At 45.0% G+C, this 24,167-nt stretch overlaps 1 protein-coding gene across 2 annotated transcripts in view; it reads right to left on the bottom strand.

Annotated features, from left to right (window-relative positions):
• Positions 1 to 20,546, bottom strand: part of LOC144767672 (sialic acid-binding Ig-like lectin 13) — a 167,799-nt gene extending 147,253 nt beyond the window's left edge. For both annotated transcript variants that reach the window (XM_078651062.1, XM_078651063.1), the window contains exon 1: positions 20,347 to 20,546. In XM_078651062.1, the coding sequence (XP_078507188.1) occupies positions 20,347 to 20,389 (43 nt within the window). In that variant the 5' untranslated portion in view covers positions 20,390 to 20,546. The remainder of the gene's footprint in view (positions 1 to 20,346) is intronic.
• Between the last annotated feature and the right edge of the window lie 3,621 nt (positions 20,547 to 24,167).

The following is a 24,167-nucleotide window of genomic DNA, read 5'->3' as shown; positions in this document are numbered from 1 at the left end:
TGGCTGTCTCCCCGTGCTTTATGATCTTGCTGTACGCAATTTGAGCATTTCTTGCCACTAGCTTTTTTTTTAATTTGACCCGTGTTTTAAATGTGGTTAATTCTTAGTTTTTAAAACATTATTGCTGCTGCTATTCTTTATAAAATGTTATTAGTAGTTGGGAAGCTGATCGTTTTACATGGATGCTGTTTTAAAAAAAACGAACACTCACCTGCACTTTGCTCCACACACTCACTGGAATTGTCGGAGGGACACTTCCTGCTTGGCCGCCATCTTGGGAAAGGCGCGCTCTAGCACCTGGTGGGAACTTGCTATAAAGCATGCGCGCTGCGCGAACGCGCCGCTGGCGTGCCAAAGGCGCGCCTATGGCAAGCCTGTCTGAGCCCGTCAGTGTCTCGGAAGCGGCCAGCACCAGCCACGCTGCCCGTTTTCCATCACAGGTGCATGCGGAACGCAAGCCATGGAGCAGGGAAAAACTGGGATTAATTGGTGAGTCCTTGAGCAGGTGCGCTCATGTTTGGACTGTGTCTGAAAATATAGATGGTATTTGTCCCAACTGTAATTTTGGATTTTTTCGCACGGGGGCTCTATACCCCTTCCCAACCATACTTCTCCTACCCGTCTGGTCGGGGAAAATATTAAAGCAGCCCTGATTAATGCACGGTCTATGGGAAAACACGTGTCAGACATCTTTGAGCTTCTGGTTGATAACCAGCTGGATGATTGCTCCGCCCCTGTTATTACATTGGCTATCCCTATGGGGTTTAAAATTGCCAGGGTGGATCGAAAAACAGGGAGAGGGGGAGGGTTTGTAATAATATACAGGGAAAGCTGGATTTTTACGCATGGAAAGTCCCAGGATTTTATGGAGGGCGAAGTGTTGGATTTCTCCCTCACTATTTTTCCTCATTTATTGATGGGAGGTACGCTTATATATCATATCGGCCCCATGGGTCCCCTAGTTATTTTCTTAAAATGCAGGGTGAAGCCATTGCACATAGAGCTTTGAAATACTCCATTATTTATTGCTCGGAGATTATAATATTCATTTTGATTGTAGAGAAGCTCCTGATACTCATACTTTTATTGAGTCTCTGGAATTTGCCCAACTGACACAGTGGATCAACTCCCCCACTCATAGTGGTGGTCATACTATTGACGGGATCTGCTCTAATTTTCTGCTAATGGTATCTGACCCTCTCCCGGTCACTTGGTCGGATCTCTTTTTAATTACATTTTCTTGGTCCATTCCGCCTTCCACTTCTGCTATGAACACTCCTGTGGTTAGACTTCCTCCTTGTATTGAGCCGACTCCTTTTGGTGGGGTCCTGGACGATACTCGTCCAGATATGTCAAGGGATTTACTGGAAGCAGTTGGCAGATTTAAGATTTAGTTGGCTGGTGCAATGGAGAATTTCTCTGGTCATCTAGGTCACAAAAGAGCAAGAAAATCCCTGTACCAACCTTGGTTTTCTAAGGACTTAAAAGAACAAAAATCTGTATGTAAAAACCTTGAACAGGATTGGAGACAGGCCTACAGTCCTTTAGCTAAAGCAGCCCTTAGGAGGGCAGAGAACAACTATTACTATATGGTGAAGGTTGCCAAAGGCCACTTTTTTGCAGAGTGTATTGCTCAATCAAAAAATAATTCAAAATAAATATTTTCTATTGTTCAAAGCTTCCTTGATCCCCAGGCGGAACAAAGGACCTCTCCTGGATCTAATGATTGGTGTGAGCATCTTTTAGTTTTCTACTGATAAAATTAAAGCCATACAGGATTGTTTAGGGTTCGTCAACCAGTCTCAATAGATCCAGTTCCATACTAAAACTGCAAGGCCAGGTTTAGTGTGCCCTTCTTTGCCTAAATTTTCTACTATTCCGCTGTCCGACACCCTGATTATTCTTAAATCGTTCAAATCAGGCTCTCCTACTGACCCCTGTCGAGCAAGGCTACTGGCAGCAGTTGCGGATATAGTTAACCCGGAAGTTAACATCATTGTTAATATGTCCCTTCAGACAGCTATGATCCCACCTGAGTGGAAACAGGCAAAACTCCTCCCCTTGCTGAATAAACCCTCACTTAGCTACCATCCTATCTCACTTCTCCCAGCTGTGGTGAAGGTGTGCAAGAAAGCTGTCCATAAGCAGCTCTCTGAGTTTGTGGAGACCTCGGGCGCCCTCCACCCCGCCATTCGGGCTTCAGGTGTGGTGTCGTTGGCCACCAATCCTTTGGACAGAAGGCATTATCTTTCCCTATCGGTAAAATGTCTGTCTTGCTGGTGTTGCAAAAAAGATGGATTTCCTTCATCCATTGCAACCCAGCCATCAGACAGGCTTTAAATGTTGCCTCTACATTAGTAGAGGTCTTATCCAGGGAAAGGATCAGTTGGGTATCGTCAGCGTATGACGTGATCTCAATCTCATAATTAGAGATCAGAGTGACAAGAGGGGCCATATATACATTAAACAGCAGAGGACTCAATGAAGCCCCCTGCGCACCCCTGTGGTGATAACTTGTACAGGTGACATGAATGGTCCCAGCGCGATTGATTGTGTCCTGTTTGTCAAAAAAGATGTAATCCCTGCCAAGGCCATGCCACACGATCTTAATCTGTTAAACAAGATTTTATGTGAGATCGAGTCAAACGCTGCTGACAGGTCTAAGAGGATCAGCACTACCCTCTTCGTCCAGGATGAATTTAATGGTATCTGATATTTCAAGTAATGCCGACTCAGTAGAGTATTTTGGTCGGAAACCAGATTGGCGGGGATGAAAAACCTGTTTTGCTTTTAGGTAATTGGAGAGCTCCTTGTAAACAATTTTCTCTGTAATTTTACCCAAGATGGGTAACTGGGATATGGGTCTATAATCTGTAAGATCTGATGAGTCAACATTTGATTTCTTCTTTAAAGGTTTTACTATGGCGAATTTCCATTCGTCTGGGACTCTCCCTGTGGCTAGGGAGGAATTAACAATCTCATTTATTACCGGGCCAACGATGTCAACTACAACCACAACGAAGAGCAACGGTGGACAAGCGTCCAAAGGGGAGCCGGATTTACAGGTCAGGATTGCTTCCTTAGTCTGGGAGATAGTGGCCAGTTCAAAAGCTTGGAGGTCTGCACTACCCTCCCCATTCGGGGTTCCCTGTGCCTCATATGGCCCCAGGTGGTCGAGGGTCACAAAGTTCTTTTGAATGGCATTAATTTTTTCTTCAAAGTAAATTGCGATGACTTCGCATAACTTTTGAGAGGGGGGAATTTCAGCGTGTACCCCCTTGGGGTCGATGAATGATTTTACGATTGTAAACATTTCTTTTTGGTTGTGATTTGCCCTGGTGATTTGAGCATAAAAGTAAGACTTTTTTGCTGATTTAATGGCTGCATGATATGTTTTCCTAATTTTTTTGAAAATCAGGCAATCGGATTCCTCATAACCCCTTCTCCATCTGTGTTCCAACTGCTTGGATTGCAGGTGGAGTTCTTCTAGTTCTTTCGAGAACCAGGGGTCTCTATGGGGTTTTCTTTTACTTGAACCAGTTGGGTGACCAGCTGGAAGCAATTCCTCCCCTATTGACAACATCCAGTCGTGGGACCTGCTGGAGTCCTCACCTGGCACACCTGTGAGGGTAGGAACCTTATCTTGTGCCACTGTATGCAGCGTGTTGTTTATAAGCAGATGCTGCCAGTCTTTCCTAGGGGGTCCTGTCACTAACTTCCCTTCTCTATGCCCCTTCCCTGGGACCGGGATGTATAGTGGAATTAAACTGTGGTCGGACCAGATCTTTGGGGATGGCTTTCCTATCTGGAGCGTGATGAGGTTGGAGCAAACTACATCCAGCATATGCCCTGCCCTATGGGTGGGCCCTGGACCAGTTGTTCCATGCCCAGCATCTGTATCGTCTCCACAAAGGGTGAAACCCCTGGGCTGTCGCTAAGTTCCAGGTGAAGGTTAAAGTCACCAAGGAGCGTAAAGTTGGCATACCTTAGCATAGGCTCACTGAGCGCATCACCAAGGGAATCCAAGAAGGCCTTGCTGCTGCCTGGAGGGCGGTACACCAATACCCCTGAAAAGGAGAAGGTGTGTGTAATGTTACAACTGAAGCCCATATGTTCGGCTCCACTGATACCTGGGAGTGAAATAACTTTCCAGGGCAAAGTCTTCTTATGGAGTATTGCTATCCCTCCCCCTCCCTCATTTTTCCTGTCCACCCTAAATATTGTGAAATCTGGGGTCAAAGCGACTGCGATGTCCGGGTTGAAGTCTTCTTTTAGCCAGGATTCGGTTATACCTAAGAAATCCAGGTCATTGTCCATAATCAGCTCCCTGACCTCTAGGGCATGAAGGCCTAAAGAGCATGTGTTTATCAAACCACCCTTATTGAGGCTCTGAAGGCGATCTCCCTTGACTTCCTCTACTCTCTTCTCCTTAGCCCAAAAGGAAAGCTGGGTCCCACATTTAAGGCATGTCAGTGGACCCCTGATTATGTCCACATCCAAGCAGTGAGCGCACTCGGATTTGGGATATATATCTAGTCGTTGTCTAGCTAAATACCTCCTACCTGGTTCTGAACTGGCAGGGTGGCTGGCGCTGATCGCGTCACGAGCGCGGACGGGCGCAGACGGGCTTGCCTTTGGCGCGCCCGCTGCGCTTCCGCGTCCAGCCCACCATTTTTGATGGGTGGAGCTAGAGACTAGACCATCTCTTACACAAAGATGGCGGCCGAGACTATCCCACCGGAAGTGGGTGAAACTGTAGCGTGGCGCTCCCTCCACTCAATCAACAAACGCTGTGGTGGAACGGGGAGCATACGCTGGATGCCCTAAGACATTCAGTAAAGCTCGCTGATAATGGTCACAATCTGCCGCCCATTGTGCCCAACAAAGGAGGAAGGTAGGTCCCAAAGTATGGTAACAGAGTATGAGCCCCCCAAATCAGCCCCAAACAGTATTAAAAATTTGGCGAGAGTGCAAGAAATAAAGCTCAAACAAATAAGTGCGTTTTAAAAGGTTAGAAGATGAGGTTAGCTTGTACTGCCAGCTGACCTTGTTGTTAAACGCGCGTCCGCTCCGGCACCCGCCTTTATATCAGAGACTAGACCGTCTCTTACACAAAGATGGCGGCCGAGACTGTCCCACCGGAAGTGGGTGAAACTGTAGCGTGGCGCTCCCTCCACTCAATCAGCAAGCGCTGTGGTGGACCGGGGAGCATACGCTGGAGGCCCTAAGACATTCAGTAAAGCCCCGCTGATAATGGTCACAATATGCCACCCCTTGTGCCCAACAAAGGAGGAAGGTAGGTCCCAAAGTATGGTAACAGAGTATGAGCCCCCCAAATCAGCCCCAAACAGTATTAAAAATTTGGCGAGTGCAAGAAATAAAGCTCAAACAAATAAGTGCGTTTTAAAAGGGTAGAAGATGAGGTTAGCTTGTGCTGCCAGCTGACCTTGCTGTTAAACGCGCGTCCGCTCCGGCACCCGCCTTTAAATCAGAGACTAGACCGTCTCTTACACAAAGATGGCGGCCGAGACTGTCCCACCGGAAGTGGGTGAAACTCTAGCGTGGCTCTCCCTCCACTCAATCAGCAAATGTTGTGGTTGACCGGGGAGCATACGCTGGAGGCCCTAAGACATTCAGTAAAACCCCGCTGATAATGTTCACAATCTGCCATCCCTTGTGCCCAACAAAGGAGAAAGTGCAGGGTATGCTCAGACGTGAGTACCTTGCTCACTTTGCCACTGGATTCAAGCAAGCCGGGCTGAAGACGGCTGAAATGCCAGAAACCGTTCCTCGGAAGCTTGTTTCCGGTCCAGGGAAGGCATGGCTTGGCAGTTCGGGCTGGACTGTTTCCATGAGGCACAGGGTCAGACTGATTTACATATGGCCATGTCTGAACTGGGGAAGCACAGTGGGCTAAAGAACGGTGATATGTTAAACCCAGATCTGTTGACTGGGTGTGAGTGTTTGATTGGTTCAGATGCTCCGTCCATCACCACCCCCCCCCCTTTTGTACCAACAAAGGAGGAAGGTAGGTCCCAAAGTATGGTAACAGAGTATGAGCCCCCCAAATCAGCTCCAAACAGTATTAAAAATTCGGCGAGAGTGCAAGAAATAAAGCTTTAACAAATAAGTGCGTTTTAAAAGGTTAGAAGATGAGGTTAGCTTGTGCTGCCAGCTGACCTTGTTGTTACAAGCAAGTATGGTTGCCTCCTTTTTCTTCTACTCCTAGAAGTCTGAATACTGGCGTCCCCCAGGGATCTACACTGAGCCCTCATTTGTTCAATGTTTACATGACGCCCCTGGTCTACTTGGCAGAGGAGCTGGGTGCTAAGATCATTGCCTGCGCTGACGATACCCAGCTCCTCTTCACATGGAACAAAACGGACTCCTCTCCAACCATTGCCAAGAATTGTCTTGCCTAGGTCTTTAAGTGGCTAGCAAAGGCCCAACTGAAGTGCAATGAGGAGAAATCGGAATTGCTCCTCTATGGTTCTTTCCCCCCGCATTTCAGAGAGGATATTTGGCCTGTGGGCTATCCTATGCCTAGCTCTTCCGGGTGTCCAGCTAAAAATCTGGGGTTCTGGTTCAGTGAGGATTTGAGATTTCTGCATCCGAATAACAAACTGGCGGGTGTGTGCTTTGGCACACTGAAATGCCTTAAGAAGTTTCTGCCTCTTTTACCTAAAAGGGCTAAGGAAATTGTGACCCACAGGCTCATCCTGTCAAGGTTAGATTATGCCAATGCCCTGTGCTTTGGTCTCCCGGCATATCAGCTAAGAAAGCTACAGATTGTCCAGAACGAGGTGACTAGAGCCTTGTTGGGTATGCCAGGTAGATCCAGTGCTAGTCTGAACCTTTGAGACCTGCATTGGCTCCCAGTTGAGCATCTGGTACGTATCAAGGCTCTTACATTAGTCTGCACATCTCTTGCTTCTTTCTTCACCTCTCCTGGTTCTTTCTGCACCTTAGTTTCCTCTTTCTGCACCATAGTCTCTTCTTTCTGCATCTCTCCTGCTTCTTTCTGCACCTCTCTTGCTTTTTACTGCAAGTTTATTGCTTCTTTCTGTACCTCTCTTGCTTCTTTCTGCAAGTTTCTTGCTTCTTTATGCATATCTCTTGCTTCTTTCTGTACAACTCTTGCTCTTTTCTGCCCCTTTCTTGCTTTTTTCTGCACCTCTCTTGCTTCTTTCTGTACCTCTCTTAGTTCTTTTTGCTAGTCTCTTGCATGTTCTGCACCTCTCTTGTTACTTTCTGTAGCTATATTCCTCTCTCTGCATCTCTATTACTTGTTTCTGCACCTTTCTTCCCTCTTTCTGCACCTCAGTTACATCTTTCTGCATATCACTTTCTTCATTATGCACCTCTCTTGCTTATTTCTGCATCTCTCTTGCTTCTTTCTACACATGTCTTTCCTCTCTCGGCACCTCACTTGCCTTTTTCTGCACCTTTCCTGCTTGTTTCTGCACCTCTCTTAATGCTTTCTGCTCCTCCTTTGCCTTTTGCTGCACCTCTCTTCCTTCTTGCTGCACCTCTCTTCCTTCTTGCTGCACCTCTCTTCTTCGCTCTGCAGCTCTCTTGCTTCTTTCTGCACCTCTCTTGACTATGTCGGCACCACACTTTCTTCTTTCTGCACCCCACTCTCTTCTTTCTGCAACATTCTTACTTCTTTCTGCATCTGTCTGGCTTCTTTCTGCACCTCTTTTAGTTCTTTCTGCTCTTCCTTTGCCTTTTTTAAGCACCTATCTTGCTTCTTTCTGTACCTTTCTTGCTTCTTTCTGTACCTCTTTAAGCTCTTTCTGCACCTCTCTTGCGTCTTTCTACACCTCTCTTGCTTCTCTTTACATCCCCTCAAATAGGCTATTGAACACCCATGTGCCCTGTTTTATGAGGAGAAAGGAATACATACACCTTCTTGTACAGAAGAAATTTAGAGAGCATGAGATCTAATACACAGGTATTCAAGTATTTGTATGTTTCTTTTTATGTATCATGTCACTAGCAAAAGGCTTAGACACATGCATACATGCCTTCAGAAACATGGTGAGACTTACAACAGTGACATGGAAAGGAGTGCTGTTTTAAGTTTGGGTAAGCTCAACATTCTGAGCAGTTGGTGAATAATGAAGCTGCAAGAGAAAAGTGAGGTATAAGACATGTTGGGAGAGGGATTAGAGATTAGGCTATTTCGTATGAGTCTGTGGAATGGTACACTCGAACTGGGCAGTATACATTTAGGTGTGTATTTGAAATGGGAAATGCATTCTTTCAAGTTTAAGGGTCTGCATGCTCTTGTGACCGAGGTATGTGTCTACATGTATATTTAGTCTCACATGTGTTATGCATCTGTAGATGCTATTTTAAAACGCTGGTAGATTCTCCTCTGCCTCTTTCTGTACCTCACTCTCTTTTTTCGGAACCCCTCTTGCTTGTTTCTACACGTCTCTTGCTTCTTTCTTCACCTCTCTTGCTTCTTTCTGCATCTCAGTTGCCTATTTCTACACCTCTGTCTCTTCTTTCTGCATCTCTCCCATTTATTTTTACACATCTCTTGCATCTTTCAGAACTTTTCTTGCATTTTCTGCCTCTCTTGCTTCTTTCTGTACCTCTCACCTCTTTATTCACCTCTCTTGCCTCTTTCTGCACCTCATCTTGCTCGTTTCTGCACCATTCTTGCTTCTTTCTGCACCTCTCTTCTTTGAGCAACTCTCTTCATTTTTTCTGCAATTCTATTGTGTTGTATGCACTTCTCTTGTTTCTTTCTGTAGCTCTCTTCCTCTCTTTGAAGCTCTCTTACTTCTTTCTGTACCTCCCTTGCTTCTTTCTAATCCTCAGTAACCTCTTTGCACCTAACTCTCTTCTTGCTGCACCCCTCTTTCTTTTTTCTGCATCTCTCTTGCTTCTTTCTGCACCTCTTGTGCTTCTTTTTGTACCTCAGTTTCCTCTTTCTGCACCCCACTCTCTTCTTTCTGAAACTTGCTTGTTTCTACACATATTTTGCTTCTTTCTTCACCAGTCTTGCTTCTTTTGCCAACTTATTTCTACACCTCAGTCTCTTCTTTGTGCATCTCTCTCGTTTATTTCTGTACCTCTCTTGCATCTTTCTGAAATTGTGTTGTATTTTCTACATCTTTTGCTTCTTTCTGTACCTCTTACACCTCTTTCTGCACCACTCTTGCCTCTTTCTACACCTCTCTTGCTCCTTTCTGCACCCTTCTTTCTTCTTTCTGCACCTCTCGTGCTTCTTTCTGCACCTCTCTTAGGGCCAGATGTATGTAGCCCACATTTTGCTATTCACTATTTGTAAATCACAAGGATTCTCAATTAAGAAATAGTAAAATGCAATGTATGAAGGTGTATAGTACACCTTTTGCGATTCCTAAGGGGTCGCCAATGACCTACCTCATTAATGTTAATGAGGTAGGTCGCAATTTGCGGCCATCTAGGAATTGCAAAAATCATGGTGATGATGGCCTGCTGAGATCAGCAGACCACCATGTCCCTGATTGCTTTTCATTTAAGCAATCTTCGAGGTGCTTTACAAAACGAAGAATGAAAAGTTTTATTTTCGTTTTTAAAGACCAGGCAGTGGTCCGTGGGACCACTGCCTGCTCTTAAAAATTGTTTTACAAACATTCACAAAGGGGAATGGGTCCCTTAGGGACCCCTTCCCATCTTCTAATGGTTTACCACCTACTTGAAGTAGGTAGTAATATGAGAATGTTTTGCAACCGCAATTGTGGTCACAAAACATTCATGCATACCGATGCAATTCGGTAATAGGAAGGGATGCCCTAAACACGCCCCATCCTAATACCGAATCGCAGGCCAATTTCCGATTCGGTAACAGGTTACTGAATTGCTTATTTGGGGTTGCTGCATCAGAAAAGCAATTTTTGCGTTTGCAAATGGGCAGATACGTACAAATCTGCCCTTTTGCCAATGCAAAAATGCTTGCTACATCTTCCCGCCAATTCTTTTTGCAGTTCTCTTGTGTTTTCTGTGTCTATGTTGTTTCTTTCTTTCTGTTACGTCCTTCTATACCTTTCTTTATCTGTGTGCACTTCTCTTGTCTAATTCTGCACTTCTTTTGTACCTGCACCCCTCTTGCCTGTTTCTGCAGCTCACTTGCCTCTTTCTGGTCCTCATTCTCTTCTTTCTGTGCCTCTCTGGCTTCTTTGAGTACCTTCATTACTTAATAATAATAATTCCTTTAATTAGAAATAAAACATATCTTTAAAAGGTCGCACAAATCACATTGTATACAGTTTTGTGAAAATAAAAAAAAGATTAAAAAAGAAGCAAACAGTAAATGTGGCCGAAAGCATGCCAGTTAAAACTTTACAATTTGTGGATTAGCCCTCCTGGTCTTTGCAAGTTCTATTAGAATACATATTCAGGCTTAGCGATGAGCAGAGACCTCAGCAGTATCCATTTTATCTAGGTTACGGTATGCTTGCTGAATAAAATTTGCCAAATTTATATTTAAAATAATATTATCCAAAGACAAAGCAGCAATGATGGCATGCCTACAGGACCGAACCCCCAGCCTGTTCCATTCTGGCTTAAGCAGACGCCTGCGTTGAGAGTTAAAGGTAGGGCAGATGCAGAGCACGTGCAAAATTGTTTCAGTTGCTAACCCGCATCCTCTACATATTGTGGCCTCCTTCTTGCGGCGCCAGGTGGGTAGATTTTGAAGAAAGCGCCAATCTCCCATTCTTAGGGCAATCAGACAGCGCTTTAGATGAAGTGAAAATGTCGTGGAGAGGTAGGCAGCAGGGGTTAGTGGTTTGTAGAAATTAACTACTGCCCAGGAATGGCTAAGCTTTGTGACAAGAGCTTTGTCTGCAGCCAGAGATTTCATTCTTACACATTTTTTGATTATATTTTTAAAAACAGTCTGACTGGGGTTAAGAGCCCAGAGTTCGGCAACTGACATTTGGTGGATATAGTCATTCAGGAGGCGGCCGAATGTTCTCCCTGGGTTGGTCTCGTTGATTTCTTTCCAGGTTAGAGTTTCTAGTGTACCTGGTTCGGCCTGTCTTAATTTGTGACACAGCTTAAGATAGGTGCCGACATTAGAGGCTTCATAGTTAGTTAGTCCCAGCTCTAATCTAATTTGGGCCGGAGAAGCGGTGCTCGGCAAGTGAAGTGCCTTTCTGTAGATTTTAGTAGTGTGTTTGTTTAGGGCAGTGTTCATTTTACCTTTAAAGATCTCTATGCCATATGAGAGTGTTGGCCCGATCTTTGCTCTAAGGACTTCTAGTAAGGGGGCAAGGGTTGGGCCTGAAAGTTTCTTTGATAGTTTGGCCAAGGATACCACTAGAGCCGTAGTTTTGGCTGCAATCACACTGCTTTGCTTTGTGAAACTGCCCCTGGAGTCCAAGTGGATGCCTAAATATTTATACGATTGGTCAATCGTAAGACTTGTTTTATTGATTGACCAGCCACCGCCACTGTAGCGTTTCTTACCAAATGGGACTATCAGGGTTTTCTCCATATTAATTTCTAGTTGGTTGTCAAACGTGTATTGCGATAGTGCATCAAGAAGCCTTTGTAACCCTACTCTAGTAAGGCTAAACAGGGCCAGGTCATCGGCATATAAAAGGTTGCATAATGCCGCACCTCCTATTTTGGGTGGATGGCTGTTTACCCTGTCTAGGGTACCTGACAGGTCGGCTATGAATAGGTGAAAGAGAAGGGGGGCCAGTACACATCCCTGTTTGACACCACGTGAGGGCATGATTTTTCGCGAGAGATGTTAGCCGGACCCTAACGTCACTCGAACCCAGGTGTCAGAGTAGAGTTGAATGATTGGGTTCAGTATCTTGTTTGGAATGCCCCACTGTGTCAGTTTTTTCCAAAAGGCCTCCCTGGGTACTCTATCAAATGCTGCCTTGAAATCGACAAAGCAGCAAAAGACCAACCTGCGTGTTAATAAAGCATTGTCGATGATAGTGGAAACTGCCAGTAAGTTTGTCGTGGTACCTGAATTGGCAACAAACCCTGTTTGATTCAGACGAATCAGATCGTTATCCTTTGTCCATTGCCTTAAATCCTCCAGAATTAGTCCTGCAAAATGTTTCGCCTCTATGTCCAGTAGGGCGATTAATCTATAGTTGTTCGGCATAGCTCGAGATCCAGCTTTGTGAATGGGGTGAATTATTGCACCCCTCCATGAGTCCGGGATTGTCGATGTCCTCAGGGTGTAATTAAAGAGATTTAATAGGACCGTGGACCAGAAAGGGATGTCTGATTTATATAGCCTTTGTGGCAGGCCATTTGGGCCTGGTGCTCCGTCTTGTCTTCCTTTTGTCACTGCTTTGACCACTCGTTCCTCGGTTAGTACAAGTACAGGATTGGGGCCTGGGGTTGTACTGAGGGCGGTGTTCAATGATACATCGGCTCCAATCCCACGTACCCTCGGTGGTCTGGTGCAGTCGTGATGGTATTGTGCCTGAAAGTGAGCTGTTAAGTATGTTACCCATTCTGCTTCCTGGATATTAGCTGAGCATGAGTTTGTTAGGTTCAGGTTGGTGTGGTTAACAAGGGACCAGAATTTCCTTGAGTTTTTTTGTTTGCTTTCCCACACCAATATTGCCCAATATTGGTTTTCCTGAGCCTGTTTCTCTTGGGAGACTGCCCTCCTGAATGCTTTTTGGGCATGATGATATGTGGCAAGGAATGCACTGTTCCCCGGGAATTTTGAAGCCAGCCTCAATGCATTGTTCCTTGCTCTCTTTAATGGTTGTAAGACAGTGGCGGATGCAGCCCCTGCTGGTGGTGAACGATTTGATCTCTGCGTAGTTGCTGGATATGATTTGATCAAGTGAAGGCACAGCTGCGACCATTTCCATGTCGGGTTGGCATCTTTGTCGAGACTGCCTATTGTGAAGTCCTTGCTTGTTTTTAAAACACTCTGGCGGTTGGATTCATTCCATTTGAGGCGCTTCAAATTTTCGGTGTGAATACCCATGTAGGTTATAGGAACTACTTTGTGGAGATCCTGGTGTGTGGTGAGGGTGGTGACCTGCGGCCTGTGATCACTTTCAGACCGTTGGTGGATGCAAAAACTGTTCAATTTAAACAGTAGTTGTGAATTACAGATGGTAAAATCTAGATAAGACTTTTTTCTTCCGTTCGACCAGGTCCAGTTTGGAGGTGAATCACTTGTTGACCTGCCATTCACTACCAAGTAGCCTGCGTTGTAAAATTTCGTCACAGTGAGCTCACCTAGTATATTTGGGGCTTGCTTCAGGCGTTTAGATTGAGTCATGGCCTCGATGATATTAATAGGGTCCGGCCTTCCATGTCTGCAACATTCCCCTGAAAAAGATTTTATTGAAATCTCCCGTGATTATGCGATCCGAGTTGGGATATTCAGTGGCCATGTCGTCCATGATCTCGCACAGTCGGGCCAGGTGGTCTTTTTTTGTACAGGTGCTGGGATTGATGTACACATTGACGAGGAGGAGTGAGTGCTACCTCCTCCATGGGTTGATTTTGACCCCAAGTAACCACTCTTCTTCAAAATGGAATTGATTGAATGCTCCTTTTAAGTTGTTTGAGATGTATATGGACAGTCCGCCTTTGGGGTGACCAAATCGGCTGTCCGTGAGTGCTGGTTTTCGGAATTCAATATATCCTTCTATGGGGTGGTCCGCCATTGTCCAGGTTTCCTGTAGAGCGATTGCTGCATGTTTACACAAGAAAGCCATGGTATCCTCATTTGAGGTTTTTTGGTGAAGTCCGCTGATGTTCCATGAACACAATGAAAATGGAGGCCGCCCTTGGTTGATGTCTCCTTTGTACTGTATGTCCGCCGCTGAGGGAGGTTTCTTAGAGGGATTGTGTGTTTCTGCAAGCCTTTCACCGGCTGGCGGTCAGTTTGGGTGTTTTGATGACAGGATAGCTGGCAACCACCCCCAGCTATAGATAGATTCTGCGTTGTCTCCGCCTTGCTTGGGGCCTTTTGATTCAGCGTCGGACCCTGAGGCGTTTTTTAAGACCGAATAGGGTCTCATGCGTCTTGTTTTGTTAGTAGTTGCCAGATAGCTGGGTGAAATCAATCTTGTTAGCAGGGAGGTGGGATAGCCAGGGGTGGAATAGGGTATACTCTAATTCCCCAATTCCGCAGAATAGGCTTCTGTTCAAGAAAAGCTCCTACCCAACTGGCCGAGGAGAAAGTCTCGCACGTGACCTCGGAGGGTTGGTTTCCTCAGGGGGAGAGAAATTCGATGGATTCTATGTTGTTCGAGGTCAGGCCAGCTAGTCCCGGGATTCCTTCTGCTAGTTTTAACAGATTGGATCTGTTAAGAATGTCGTGCCGCCCTTTAGATTTATATTCGGGAGCCAGAAGAATCTGATGGCGCAGTGGGTCATTATTGATTGACTCCGGAACACTTGTGGGCTTAATATTGGAATTTTCGGCTATCATATCCGGTTTGGTTTCGTGTGACTGTTGTGACAGTCGTTGCGAAGCCTTCTTCAAATGTAGACTATGACTGATCTGAGCTGCAGGGTCATTGCAGATGGTTTTGGAATAATTAAGCCTTGCCCTTGTGTTTTCTTTTCCCGGGGAAGTGAGAGCCATTGATGGCCTAGATTTTTCTGGTGTCGTCTTGGGCCCGGTTGTACTTGCCGTCACTGGGCTCTCCCTGATGATTTCTGTGGGGGCACTGCCCTTAATTGTTTCTGGGACCGTAGTTTGTTTGCTTTGGTCCTGTGGGCTCATCACCGATTCTTGTGTGAGTTTTTCCAAGGTAACTCCCTTGGGGATAGACCTTTGCTCTACGGCATTGTTTTTGACGGGGGATTTTTTGTTTTCGGGTTTTTTGAAGATAGGGTAGAGATCCTGATGGCCCATGTTGGAGTTTGCCCTAAGTTTGTTTCTGGCTTTGCGCTGACGCTTGCGCTCTCTCTTGCTGCGTGGTAGGACTGGCCCTGGGGGGGCACCCACTGTTGATTCGCTTTGAGAAACTGGACTGTTTGTTTGTCCGGTTGGTGACGAAGGGGGGCCGTTTTCAGCAGTCAGGATTGATTGTGGTTGCGCGCTCTGGGGATGACCGTTCAGCTTCGTTGGGCCAGTAGTTGTTCCTGTGGTTGGCGCCTCTCCTTCATTTGTGTTTATGTTCTGCTTGGCAGGGGCCTCAGTGGGTTTTAGGTGTTCTTGTTGTGTAGAGGATGGCGGTTTGATGAATATGTTTCCTCCCTTCAACAACTTTACTTCCCTTATAACAGTGGTTAAGCATTCTGGGAGCAGAGAAAGGGAATCTATGATTGGCGAGCAACAGCAGGGTGGTTGAGCAAGCTTCGTAGAGGCTTGCGCCCGTAAAATTAAGGAATTAAGTTTGTCTAGTTTGCTGTCGATCCCAGATGTAAATTGAGCCAGGGTGTTTAATAAGTCAACCTGCACCTCAAGTTTTAACGAGTGATAATTGAGTGCGTTTACTGTTTGCTGCAGGGTCTGTAGTAGTTGTGGCCAAGCACTGGTCCCAGGGTTTTCTTCAGTATTTTGTTTTTCGTTTGGGGTCGCGCTGGACCTTGGGGAACTTTGAGACGTCTTGAAGAAAAGGGACAGGTCCGCCATGAGCTGATCGTTCTGAGCAAGTAGTGTTGGCTGACTTTGCAGTGTGGCCTTTGTATGGCCAGTTGGCGGGAATAACATGTACGGGGGGCTCAAAGCCGGTGGTGCTGTTGGTAGTGCTGTTGTGGTGGTTATTGTTTGTGGGGTTGAAGATTGTTGACTGCTATTAGAGTGCTCAGGGCTGGCTTGCCCGTGAATTTGTACTGCCGTTGTTTGGTGAAAGGAGGCCACACGAGGGTTGAGCGAGGTCGCTACACAGGTTGCAGTGGTTTGGGGCGACATTAGTTGGACCTCTGTTGGAGATATAGTGTTCTCCGGCTGGTTTTGAGGAGTTTGATAAGACCAGTGGTCCTCTGCTGGTGGCGCTGGGGACTTATCCGATAAGAGATGGACCGGTTGAGCGTTTTTATTGTTGTGATCAATGCAGGGGGATCCAAAAATATGGACCTCTGAAGGCTCGGTTGCCCTCGTGGTTGTAGGTGCCCAATGTTGCGTCGAGACCAGATTAAATGTCCCTAGTTGGGCCAGGGGAGTGATAGTAGTTGTTGCCTCCAGAGGTTGCGCTTGTGGTTGTGGTGATTCCGCGGACTTTGATGAAGTTTTTTTAAAGAAGTCCCGTATGCTTGGAGGTTTTTGTATTTTTGGGCTCTGGTTGGCGTTGGCCGAGGCCTCTGCGGTGTCAGGTCGTGTAGCTGTCCTTCTTTTGGGCACTGTATACTTCCTCACTTTTCCTGATCTCATTATTTCCCGAAGGTCTGGGCACTTCTAGTTGCTCACGAGTCCAGCGCCGGTGGAACTTTGTTTTGCAGCTCTTTTACAGCAATGGGCTGGACTGTGCATAAGCTGTGCGTTGTGTGGCTGTCTTCAAGTGTGGCACCCCCCTGCTCGCCCTGTCCCTCCTGCACTAGGACCCCCTGCCCCACCACCACCCGCTGACTCCACCACCTCTCCACCTTCAATACTTGTTTCTGCACCTCTCTTGGGGGCATATTATCAAGGGGGTTTATCTCCGCTTTTTTGGCTTTAAAAGCCAAGAAAGCGGAGATAAAATTATCTCCCTATTACCAAGCTGTCACTAACACCAGTTAGTGACAGCTAATAGGAGATAGCGACCATCTTGGGCCCCGCTTTGCATGTCAGTGATATTTATCACTAATGACATGCAAAGTGGGCGTGCCAAGATGTTAGTGACTGGAAACAGTCGCTAACATCGCTATCTCCTATTACCAACTTTTGGAGATATTCGCGCTAAGCGCGAATATCTCCAAAAGCTAACACCTGCCCTGAGCAGTTCTTCACCATGTTATCCAATGGGAGGTGGATAACATGGCTAAGAGCATTTGCTCGATAATGCATGAATATCGCTGACTTTTCAGCGATATTCATGCATTGCGGCCGTTTTTTATCGCATTTGCGATAAACCTTGCTAATAGCAAGGTTTATCTGCGATAAAAATCGCCGATGTGCGGCGATAATGTTTGTCTCTAAACAAGTTAGAGACAAAAATTATCGCTAGTTGTTGGTAATATGCCCCTTAGTTCTTTCTGTACTTGTCTTGCCTTTTTCTGTATCTCTCTTGTTTCTGTTTGTACCTCTCTTTCTGTACCTCTCTTGCTTTTTTCTGTAGCTCTCTTGCCTCTTTCGGTACGTCTCCTGCCTCTTTCTGTGTATTTCTTCTTCTTTGTGTACCTCTTTTGCTTCTTTCTGCACTTCTTTGACCTTTTTGTGCACATCTCTTGGGTCTTTTTCCACTTCTATTGCCTCTTTCTGGATCTCTTTTGCTTCTTTGTGCACCTCTCTTGCTTATTTCTGTACCTCTTTTACCTCTGTCTGTACCTCTCTTGCCTCTTTCTACACCTCGCCTGCCTCTTTCTGCACCTCACTCTCTTCTTTATGCAGCTCTTTTGCTTCTTTGTGTACCTCTCTTGCTTCCTTTTGCACCTTTCTTATTTCTTTTTGCTCTACACTTGCTTCTTTCTGTACCTTTCATCCTCTTTCTTCACTTCTCTAGCCTCTTTTCGCAATTCTCTTGCTTCTTTGTGTACCTCTTTTGCATCTATCTCTACCTTTCTTCCTCTTTCCTCACCTCTCTTGTTTCTTTCTCTACCTCTTTTGCTTCTTTCTGCACCTCTCTTGCCTCTTTTATCATTTCTCTTGCTTCTTTCCTAAATTATCTTTACTCTTTCTGCATCTATCTTGCTTCTTTCTACACCTTTCTTCCTCTTGCTGCACCTTTCTTCCTCTTTCTACACCTCTTTTACTTGTTTCTGCATTTCTCTTGCTTCCTTCTGTACCTCTTTTGTTTCTTTATGCACCTCTCTTGCTTCTTTCTTCACCTGTCTGTCTTCTTTCTGTACTTCTCTTGCCTCTTTTTCTGTTCTTCATTTGCCACTGTATGCACCTCTATTGCTTCTTTCTGTACTTTTCTTTGTCTGTGTACACTTCTCTTGTCTCTTTCTCCATATCTCTTGCTTCTTCCTGTACCTTTCTTACCTCTTTCTGCACCTATTGTTTTTTTCTGCACTCCTCTTGCCTATACCTCTTTCTATATCTCTTTTGTACCTCTCTTGCTTCTTTCGGTACCGCTCTTGCCTCTTTCTGCACTGCTTTTTTCTGTAACTCTCTTGCTTCTTTCTGCACCTTTCTTCTTCTTTCTGCACTTCTCTTGCCTCTTTATGTACATATCTTGCTTCTTTCTGCACTTCTCTCCTGTTTCTCTGTAGCTCTTTTGCTTCTTTCTGCACTATGCATGCTTCTTTCTGTACCTTTATTCCTCTTTCTGCTCTTTGCTTACCTCTTTCTGTACTTCTCTTGCCTCTTTTGACACTTCTCTTGCTTGTTTCTGCACCTTTCTTTCTCTTTCTGTACTTTTCGTCCTCTTTCTGTACCTCTTTTGCTTCTTTCTGCACTTCTCTTGCCTCTAACTGACCTCTTTTACCTATTGCACTTGCCTCTTTCTGCAATTCACTTGCATCTTGTTTTACCTCGTGTGCCTCTTTCTCTACCTTTTTTCTTCTATCAGCACCTCGCTAGTCTCTTTCTGTACCGCTCAAGATTTTTTCTGCTCCTAGTTTGCTTCTTACTGTACCTCTCTTGCATCTTTCTGCACCTGTCTTTCTTCTTTCTGTACATCTCTTGCCTCTTTCTGCATCTCTCTTGCTTCTTTCTGTACCTTTGTTCCTCTTTCTGCACTGTTCTTCCTCTTTCTACAAAGCTTTTGCTTTTTTCTGCACTTCACTTGCTTCTTTATGCACCTCTCTTGCTTCTCTCTGCACCTGTCTTCCTTCTTTCTGTACTTCAATTGCCCTTTTCTGTATTTCACTTGCCACTTTCTGTACCTCTCTTGCTTCTTTCTGCTCCTTTTATCTGTGAGCATTTCTTTTGTCTCTTTCCGCAATTTTCTTGCTTCTTTCTGTACCTTTCTTGCCTCTTTCTGCTCCTCTCTTGCTTTTTTCTGTACCCTTCTTGCCTCTTTTTGTGCCTCACCTGCTCTTTCTGTACCCTATTCTCATCTTGCTATAACTTTTTTGCTTCTTTCTGCACCTTTGGTGTTTGTTTCTGCACCTCTCTTAGTTCTTTCTGCACTTCATTGACCTCTTTCTGCAATTCTCTTGGCTCTTTCTCCACTTCTATCACATATTTCTGTACTATTCTAGCTTCTTTCTCTACTTCTCTTGCTTCTTTCTAGACCTCTTTTGCTTCTTTGTGCAGCTCTCTTGCTTCTTTCTGCACTTCACTTGCCTCTTTCTGCACCTCTGTTGCTTCTTTCTGCACCTCTTTCCTCTATCTGTGAGCACTTCTCTTGTCTCTTTCTGCACTTTTCTTGCTTCTTTCAGTACCTTTCTTGCCTCTTTCTGCTCCTCTCTTGCTTTTTTATACACCCCTCTTGCCTTTTTCTGTGCCTCACTTGCTCTTTCTGTACCCTATTCTCATCTTTCTGTAACTTTCTTGCTTCTTTCTGCACATTTTTTGTTTGTTCCTGCACCTCTCTTAGTTCTTTCTGCACTTCATTGACCTCTTTCTGCAATTCTCTTGGCTCTTTCTGCACTTCTATACCATCTTTCTTTACTTTTCTAGCTTCTATCTCTACTTCTCTTGCTTCTTTCTAGACATTGTTTGCTTCTTTCTGCACCGCTGTTGCTTCTTTCTGCACCTCTTTCCTCTTTCTGCACCTCTCTTGATTCTTTCTGTACCACTCTTACCTCTTTCTGGTTCTCATTGTGGTTAGCCTCATCTTGTGACTGTGCTTGTTCTGGTGTGGTCAGATAACCGCAGTTGGCACTTTCTGCTTCTGAGTCTATGTTTTACCAAAATCCTAAAAATTTCATATCTCCGGTTTTACTGACAGGAGTTTTGTTGTTTTGGTGTCAAATACCTAATTACATTTTACTCTATTTTTCTAAATCAGTGTGAGATTTTTCTTGTGTTTTTGTTTTCACTTTATTACTTTTTAAGAGCTACATAAATCCTTTACACATTGCCTCTAAGTTAAGTCGGACTGCTTTGTGCCAAACTACCAGAGCGTTAGGCACATGTTAATTTAGTGGATATTTGTGTTTCACCCTGAAAGATTGTGGTTGTTGCTTGAGAAGGGCTCACAACCACCTCAATCAATAATGTGATTTGTCACTTACAGAATCAATCAATGGCAGTCTGCCCCAAGAAAAAACATCAATAGAAACATTCCCTCGAAAATCAGTTTAAATGCCAAATGTGTCTACTTTGCAAATGTTTTAAAAGTTTAGTTTAGATAGGACCCTTACCTTTCCAAAGAAAAAATATCACAAGCAGTCTAACAAAACCCATAGTTGTTCTAGATTAGATAATTGAGATATTTCCAGATCTGTGAGTTCCAAGATGGTAGTCGTGTCTGTGTAAGGCTCAGACCTCATAGGAAAGATGAATGGACATCACTTGTTTATAGTGCAGCAAATCCAATGAATTCCTCTGAGCTGATCTGAGGAGGGAAATATTAATGTATTATTAATGTATGATCTTCATATGCAATAATGCGTATAGCAAAATAGCAAAAATATAATATTACATTTGATCAGTTAATTTTTAGAGACCAGATATAAACCACAGAATGTGATGCCAGTTGGAAGTCCAGCTTTATTATGAACTGGAGATATCAGGGAACAAAGGGACAGATTTAGATTACAGTAGATTACTTTTTCCAGATGTGCTACCATGCAATGGTCAGCCTGAGTATTTATTGTTATGCAAAAAAATTCTGAAAGCTCGTCCATTTTTCCCTACATTTGAGGGCCATTGCTGAATTTTCCATCACAGGCCCTCATGTTGCGGACTCCTGTATTGAAGGTCTATCCCAAATAAATGGGCAGTAATTCTATCTGGAAGGAAAGTCTCTTGCCAGTGTTCCGTCCGGAATTAATTAAATGAGCGGAAACTATTTAAATGGATCTAGGGAGGTTTTGTTAATTTAATTGTGAGTCTAGCTTGAAAAGGCACTTAGAAGCAAGGACAAAATAGCTAAAGGAAATAGAGATGGTCTTATTTCAAGAAAAATATTGGAATTGTCTTTAGACTTGGTACCAGGCATCTAGATGCCCACTAAGCACAGCCAGTTATTATGCACAACTGCAATCCGCATCTGTGACAAAGTAAGAATTTACAATTTCTGGAGGGTGTTTCAGGTTTAAAGATTCTAAATAGAGTGATGTCCACCTCCCCTTTTCATCTCCAGCAAGCAGCAGGATTAGAAACCCTTCTCTCCACTGGGATTTAGACTCATTCCTTATTCCATGACAAGATGTGCCTATGACCATCTACCTGAAGTTGATTGTGAAGTCATCAGTGCAACCGTTATGCCTAGGCATGGCTCCATGCTCACTGTGACACTGGAACCAAGTTATACCCGACTGATGAGCCCCAATTAGGGCAAAACCAGTCATGGGTACTTGTGTTCTGGTTCAGAGAGGACCTGACTTGGCAGTTTGGGTTGGACTGTTCCTATTTGAGTAGGATCAAGGCTGATTTGCATATAACTCAGTCTAATCTGAGATAAAAAGAAAACAATGGATTGGTTTGTGGCTTGATTAATAGCAAGTGGCTGAGATTAATTCAAGCATTCCATCCTTCACTTGGGGCTTGCAATAGAGTAGTGGACTTGGTGTTAAAGTTCAAGTAGACACCTACTGCTAACATAAATGTGACTTAGATAGTCAGGGATTGGCGTTCTATATAAGGACAGCACAACCTTTTCCTTCGACAGGCAGCTTGTTGTTTTCTGAATATTTACTGCACTTGCTTTTAAGTTCCTTTTCCTTTGGGACACAATAATTAATAATCAATTTTGGTAATTTTCAAATGTATCTTATTGCATCAAATACCATGTTTGTGATTATGTTTCTCTTCCCAATTTTGGTCTAATTTGTATCTTTTTTCCTACAGTTAGAAATTGGATCTCTGGTTGGCTATGGGTTGTGCCAAAGCCAGGTGGAGGACACCACTCTAGTCAGAGCAAGGGAGTTACATGCCGATGATAACCCCAGCTCACCCCCTTGGTAGCTTGACACGAGCAGTCAGGCTTATCCCCAGCTCACCCCCTTGGTAGCTTGACACGAGCAGTCAGGCTTATTCCGGAGGTGATGTGTAAAGCATTTGTGTAACACACTCACACAGCAGCAATACACTAGGCGCACCACAAAAGGAACTCTACGCAAGGTTATATATAAAAATAGCCTTTGTATTGTCATAAACACATTAGAATAGTAATCACAAAATATATACTGCCTACTGGCACTAAGTAATATTTACAGGGGATTATATACACATGACAGGGCCAATTGGGCCACTGTCAGAACCAATAGAAATGCACGTAGTAAATGTAAATCACAACCAGTAACTATCGGTAAACTGAGGAACGTAGCATCATATCCTGCAACATAAAACATAGGATGCACAAATCACCTTGCACATGAATCACATTAGGCATAGAACCACGTTAGCATAACGCATTACGCAATAGGCATCACAGTAGGCATCACAAGCATAAATACATTATGCAATATGTTTAATGGTTAATGTTTGTTTAATGTTTAGGGATTTCTAAAGCGCATGGCTTCCCGTAAGCGTCCCAGCGCGGTAAGCATGACCACCATCACATAAACACATCGGGCAGCACATTCGAGCCTTGCGCCCTACTAATACTCAACTGACCTCCTGGCCAACTGGCCTTCCAATGGGGCTCAAATGCTCTTTTGTCCACAAATGTCAGGGCGTTATCAGAGGACCTCTCACGGTCCCTCGGGCTGCCTGAGCAGCAAAAGCAATGGGCACCAAGCACTGTGCACATGGGAGTCCCGCTCTGGAACGTCAAAACCAGAAATCTGCCCAACGTTGCAGCTGCCCGCTTCAGCGGTGCAGCTGCGAAGAAATTAGCCCAGGCACCACTGTGCCGCTCAAGCCCGACTCCGGGACTCGGAATTTCCACTGACCCAAACGTTGCAGGAGCCTGCAACTGTGGTGCCGCTGAGTCCAAAAGGGGTTAAAGCACTCTCTGGGCTCTAATGTCAGCCCCTATGTCCTGTATAGGGTTAACATGTCTTGGTGTAAAACAAACCTAAAAAACGCTTGAAGTGTTCAGCTATAACCCAGGGATAAATAAAAAATCCAACTGGTGAAGAAGAATATTTAGATCTATTGTGTCAGAGGTAGTTTTTTTGCATATAGCTTCCTCGTGTCGGCGGCGCTGTTCCTCCCCGGGCCACGGCAGTGAATCTTCTTTTCTGGGCAACAGCATGGGGTAGGCTCCCATCCGAACAATAAAACCTCAAGCGGGGTGGACACCCGCTTCCATTAAATTGGACAGACACCAAAAATGCGGGTTATGCACCCGCTAGAGAGCATGAACGCGGGGTGGGCTCCCGCTCGATTCCCAGCAAATCAGGGGAATCCTATACGATGCAGCCTTGCTCTGCAGGCCACCGGCAGTCCTCATGGGGCAGAAATATAGGGCTCACCAGGACAAAAGTCAAGCGCTCCTGCAAAATAAGTAAAGCGCTCTTCAGGTGCTAGAATCCAAAGTCCAGAGGGGCATAGGCTGAACCAAAGCATCTTTTGTGCTGGGGCGACCCCAGCAAGGAGCAGCCAGGCAGGCAAGCACGCAGGGACCCTCAGAAAACAGCTGGGTCCCGTGGCGGTTCTTCCGGGCAGAGTGTCTCTTCAGAGTCAGCACAAGCACAACATTTTCATGTTGTCACAGCCCCTACATTTATAGGACATTTAAATTTGTGTCACAGCACGGGGCTTGGGAAACCAGATGCAACTGGTTTTGGAGCACTCTGTTTACCAGGCTCCTCTTCCCTATTGTTAGGTGGGGGCTCGTCATCAGACACACCACAGGGGGGCGGAGCCAGCATTCAATAGGGCAGGCACACTCCTACTACTCAAAAGGTCACAAAAGTGATGCAACGGCGGCGCAAATGTGGCATACGAGGCTTGTAAATCTGCCCACCGTCTTCGTGAGAAAATGTCTCTATGAACAAGTCCTTGAGTCCACACTATCACATCAGCAGTCTGGTGACCATCTCACTCTTATCACTACAATCTCCCTTCAGGC

This window comes from Lissotriton helveticus, chromosome 7 (genome assembly GCF_964261635.1).
Source record: "Lissotriton helveticus chromosome 7, aLisHel1.1, whole genome shotgun sequence".
NCBI classification, from domain to species: domain Eukaryota; kingdom Metazoa; phylum Chordata; class Amphibia; order Caudata; family Salamandridae; genus Lissotriton; species Lissotriton helveticus.
The sequence above is the reverse complement of the archived record's forward strand: the minus strand, read 5'-3'. Positions and strand labels throughout refer to the sequence as shown.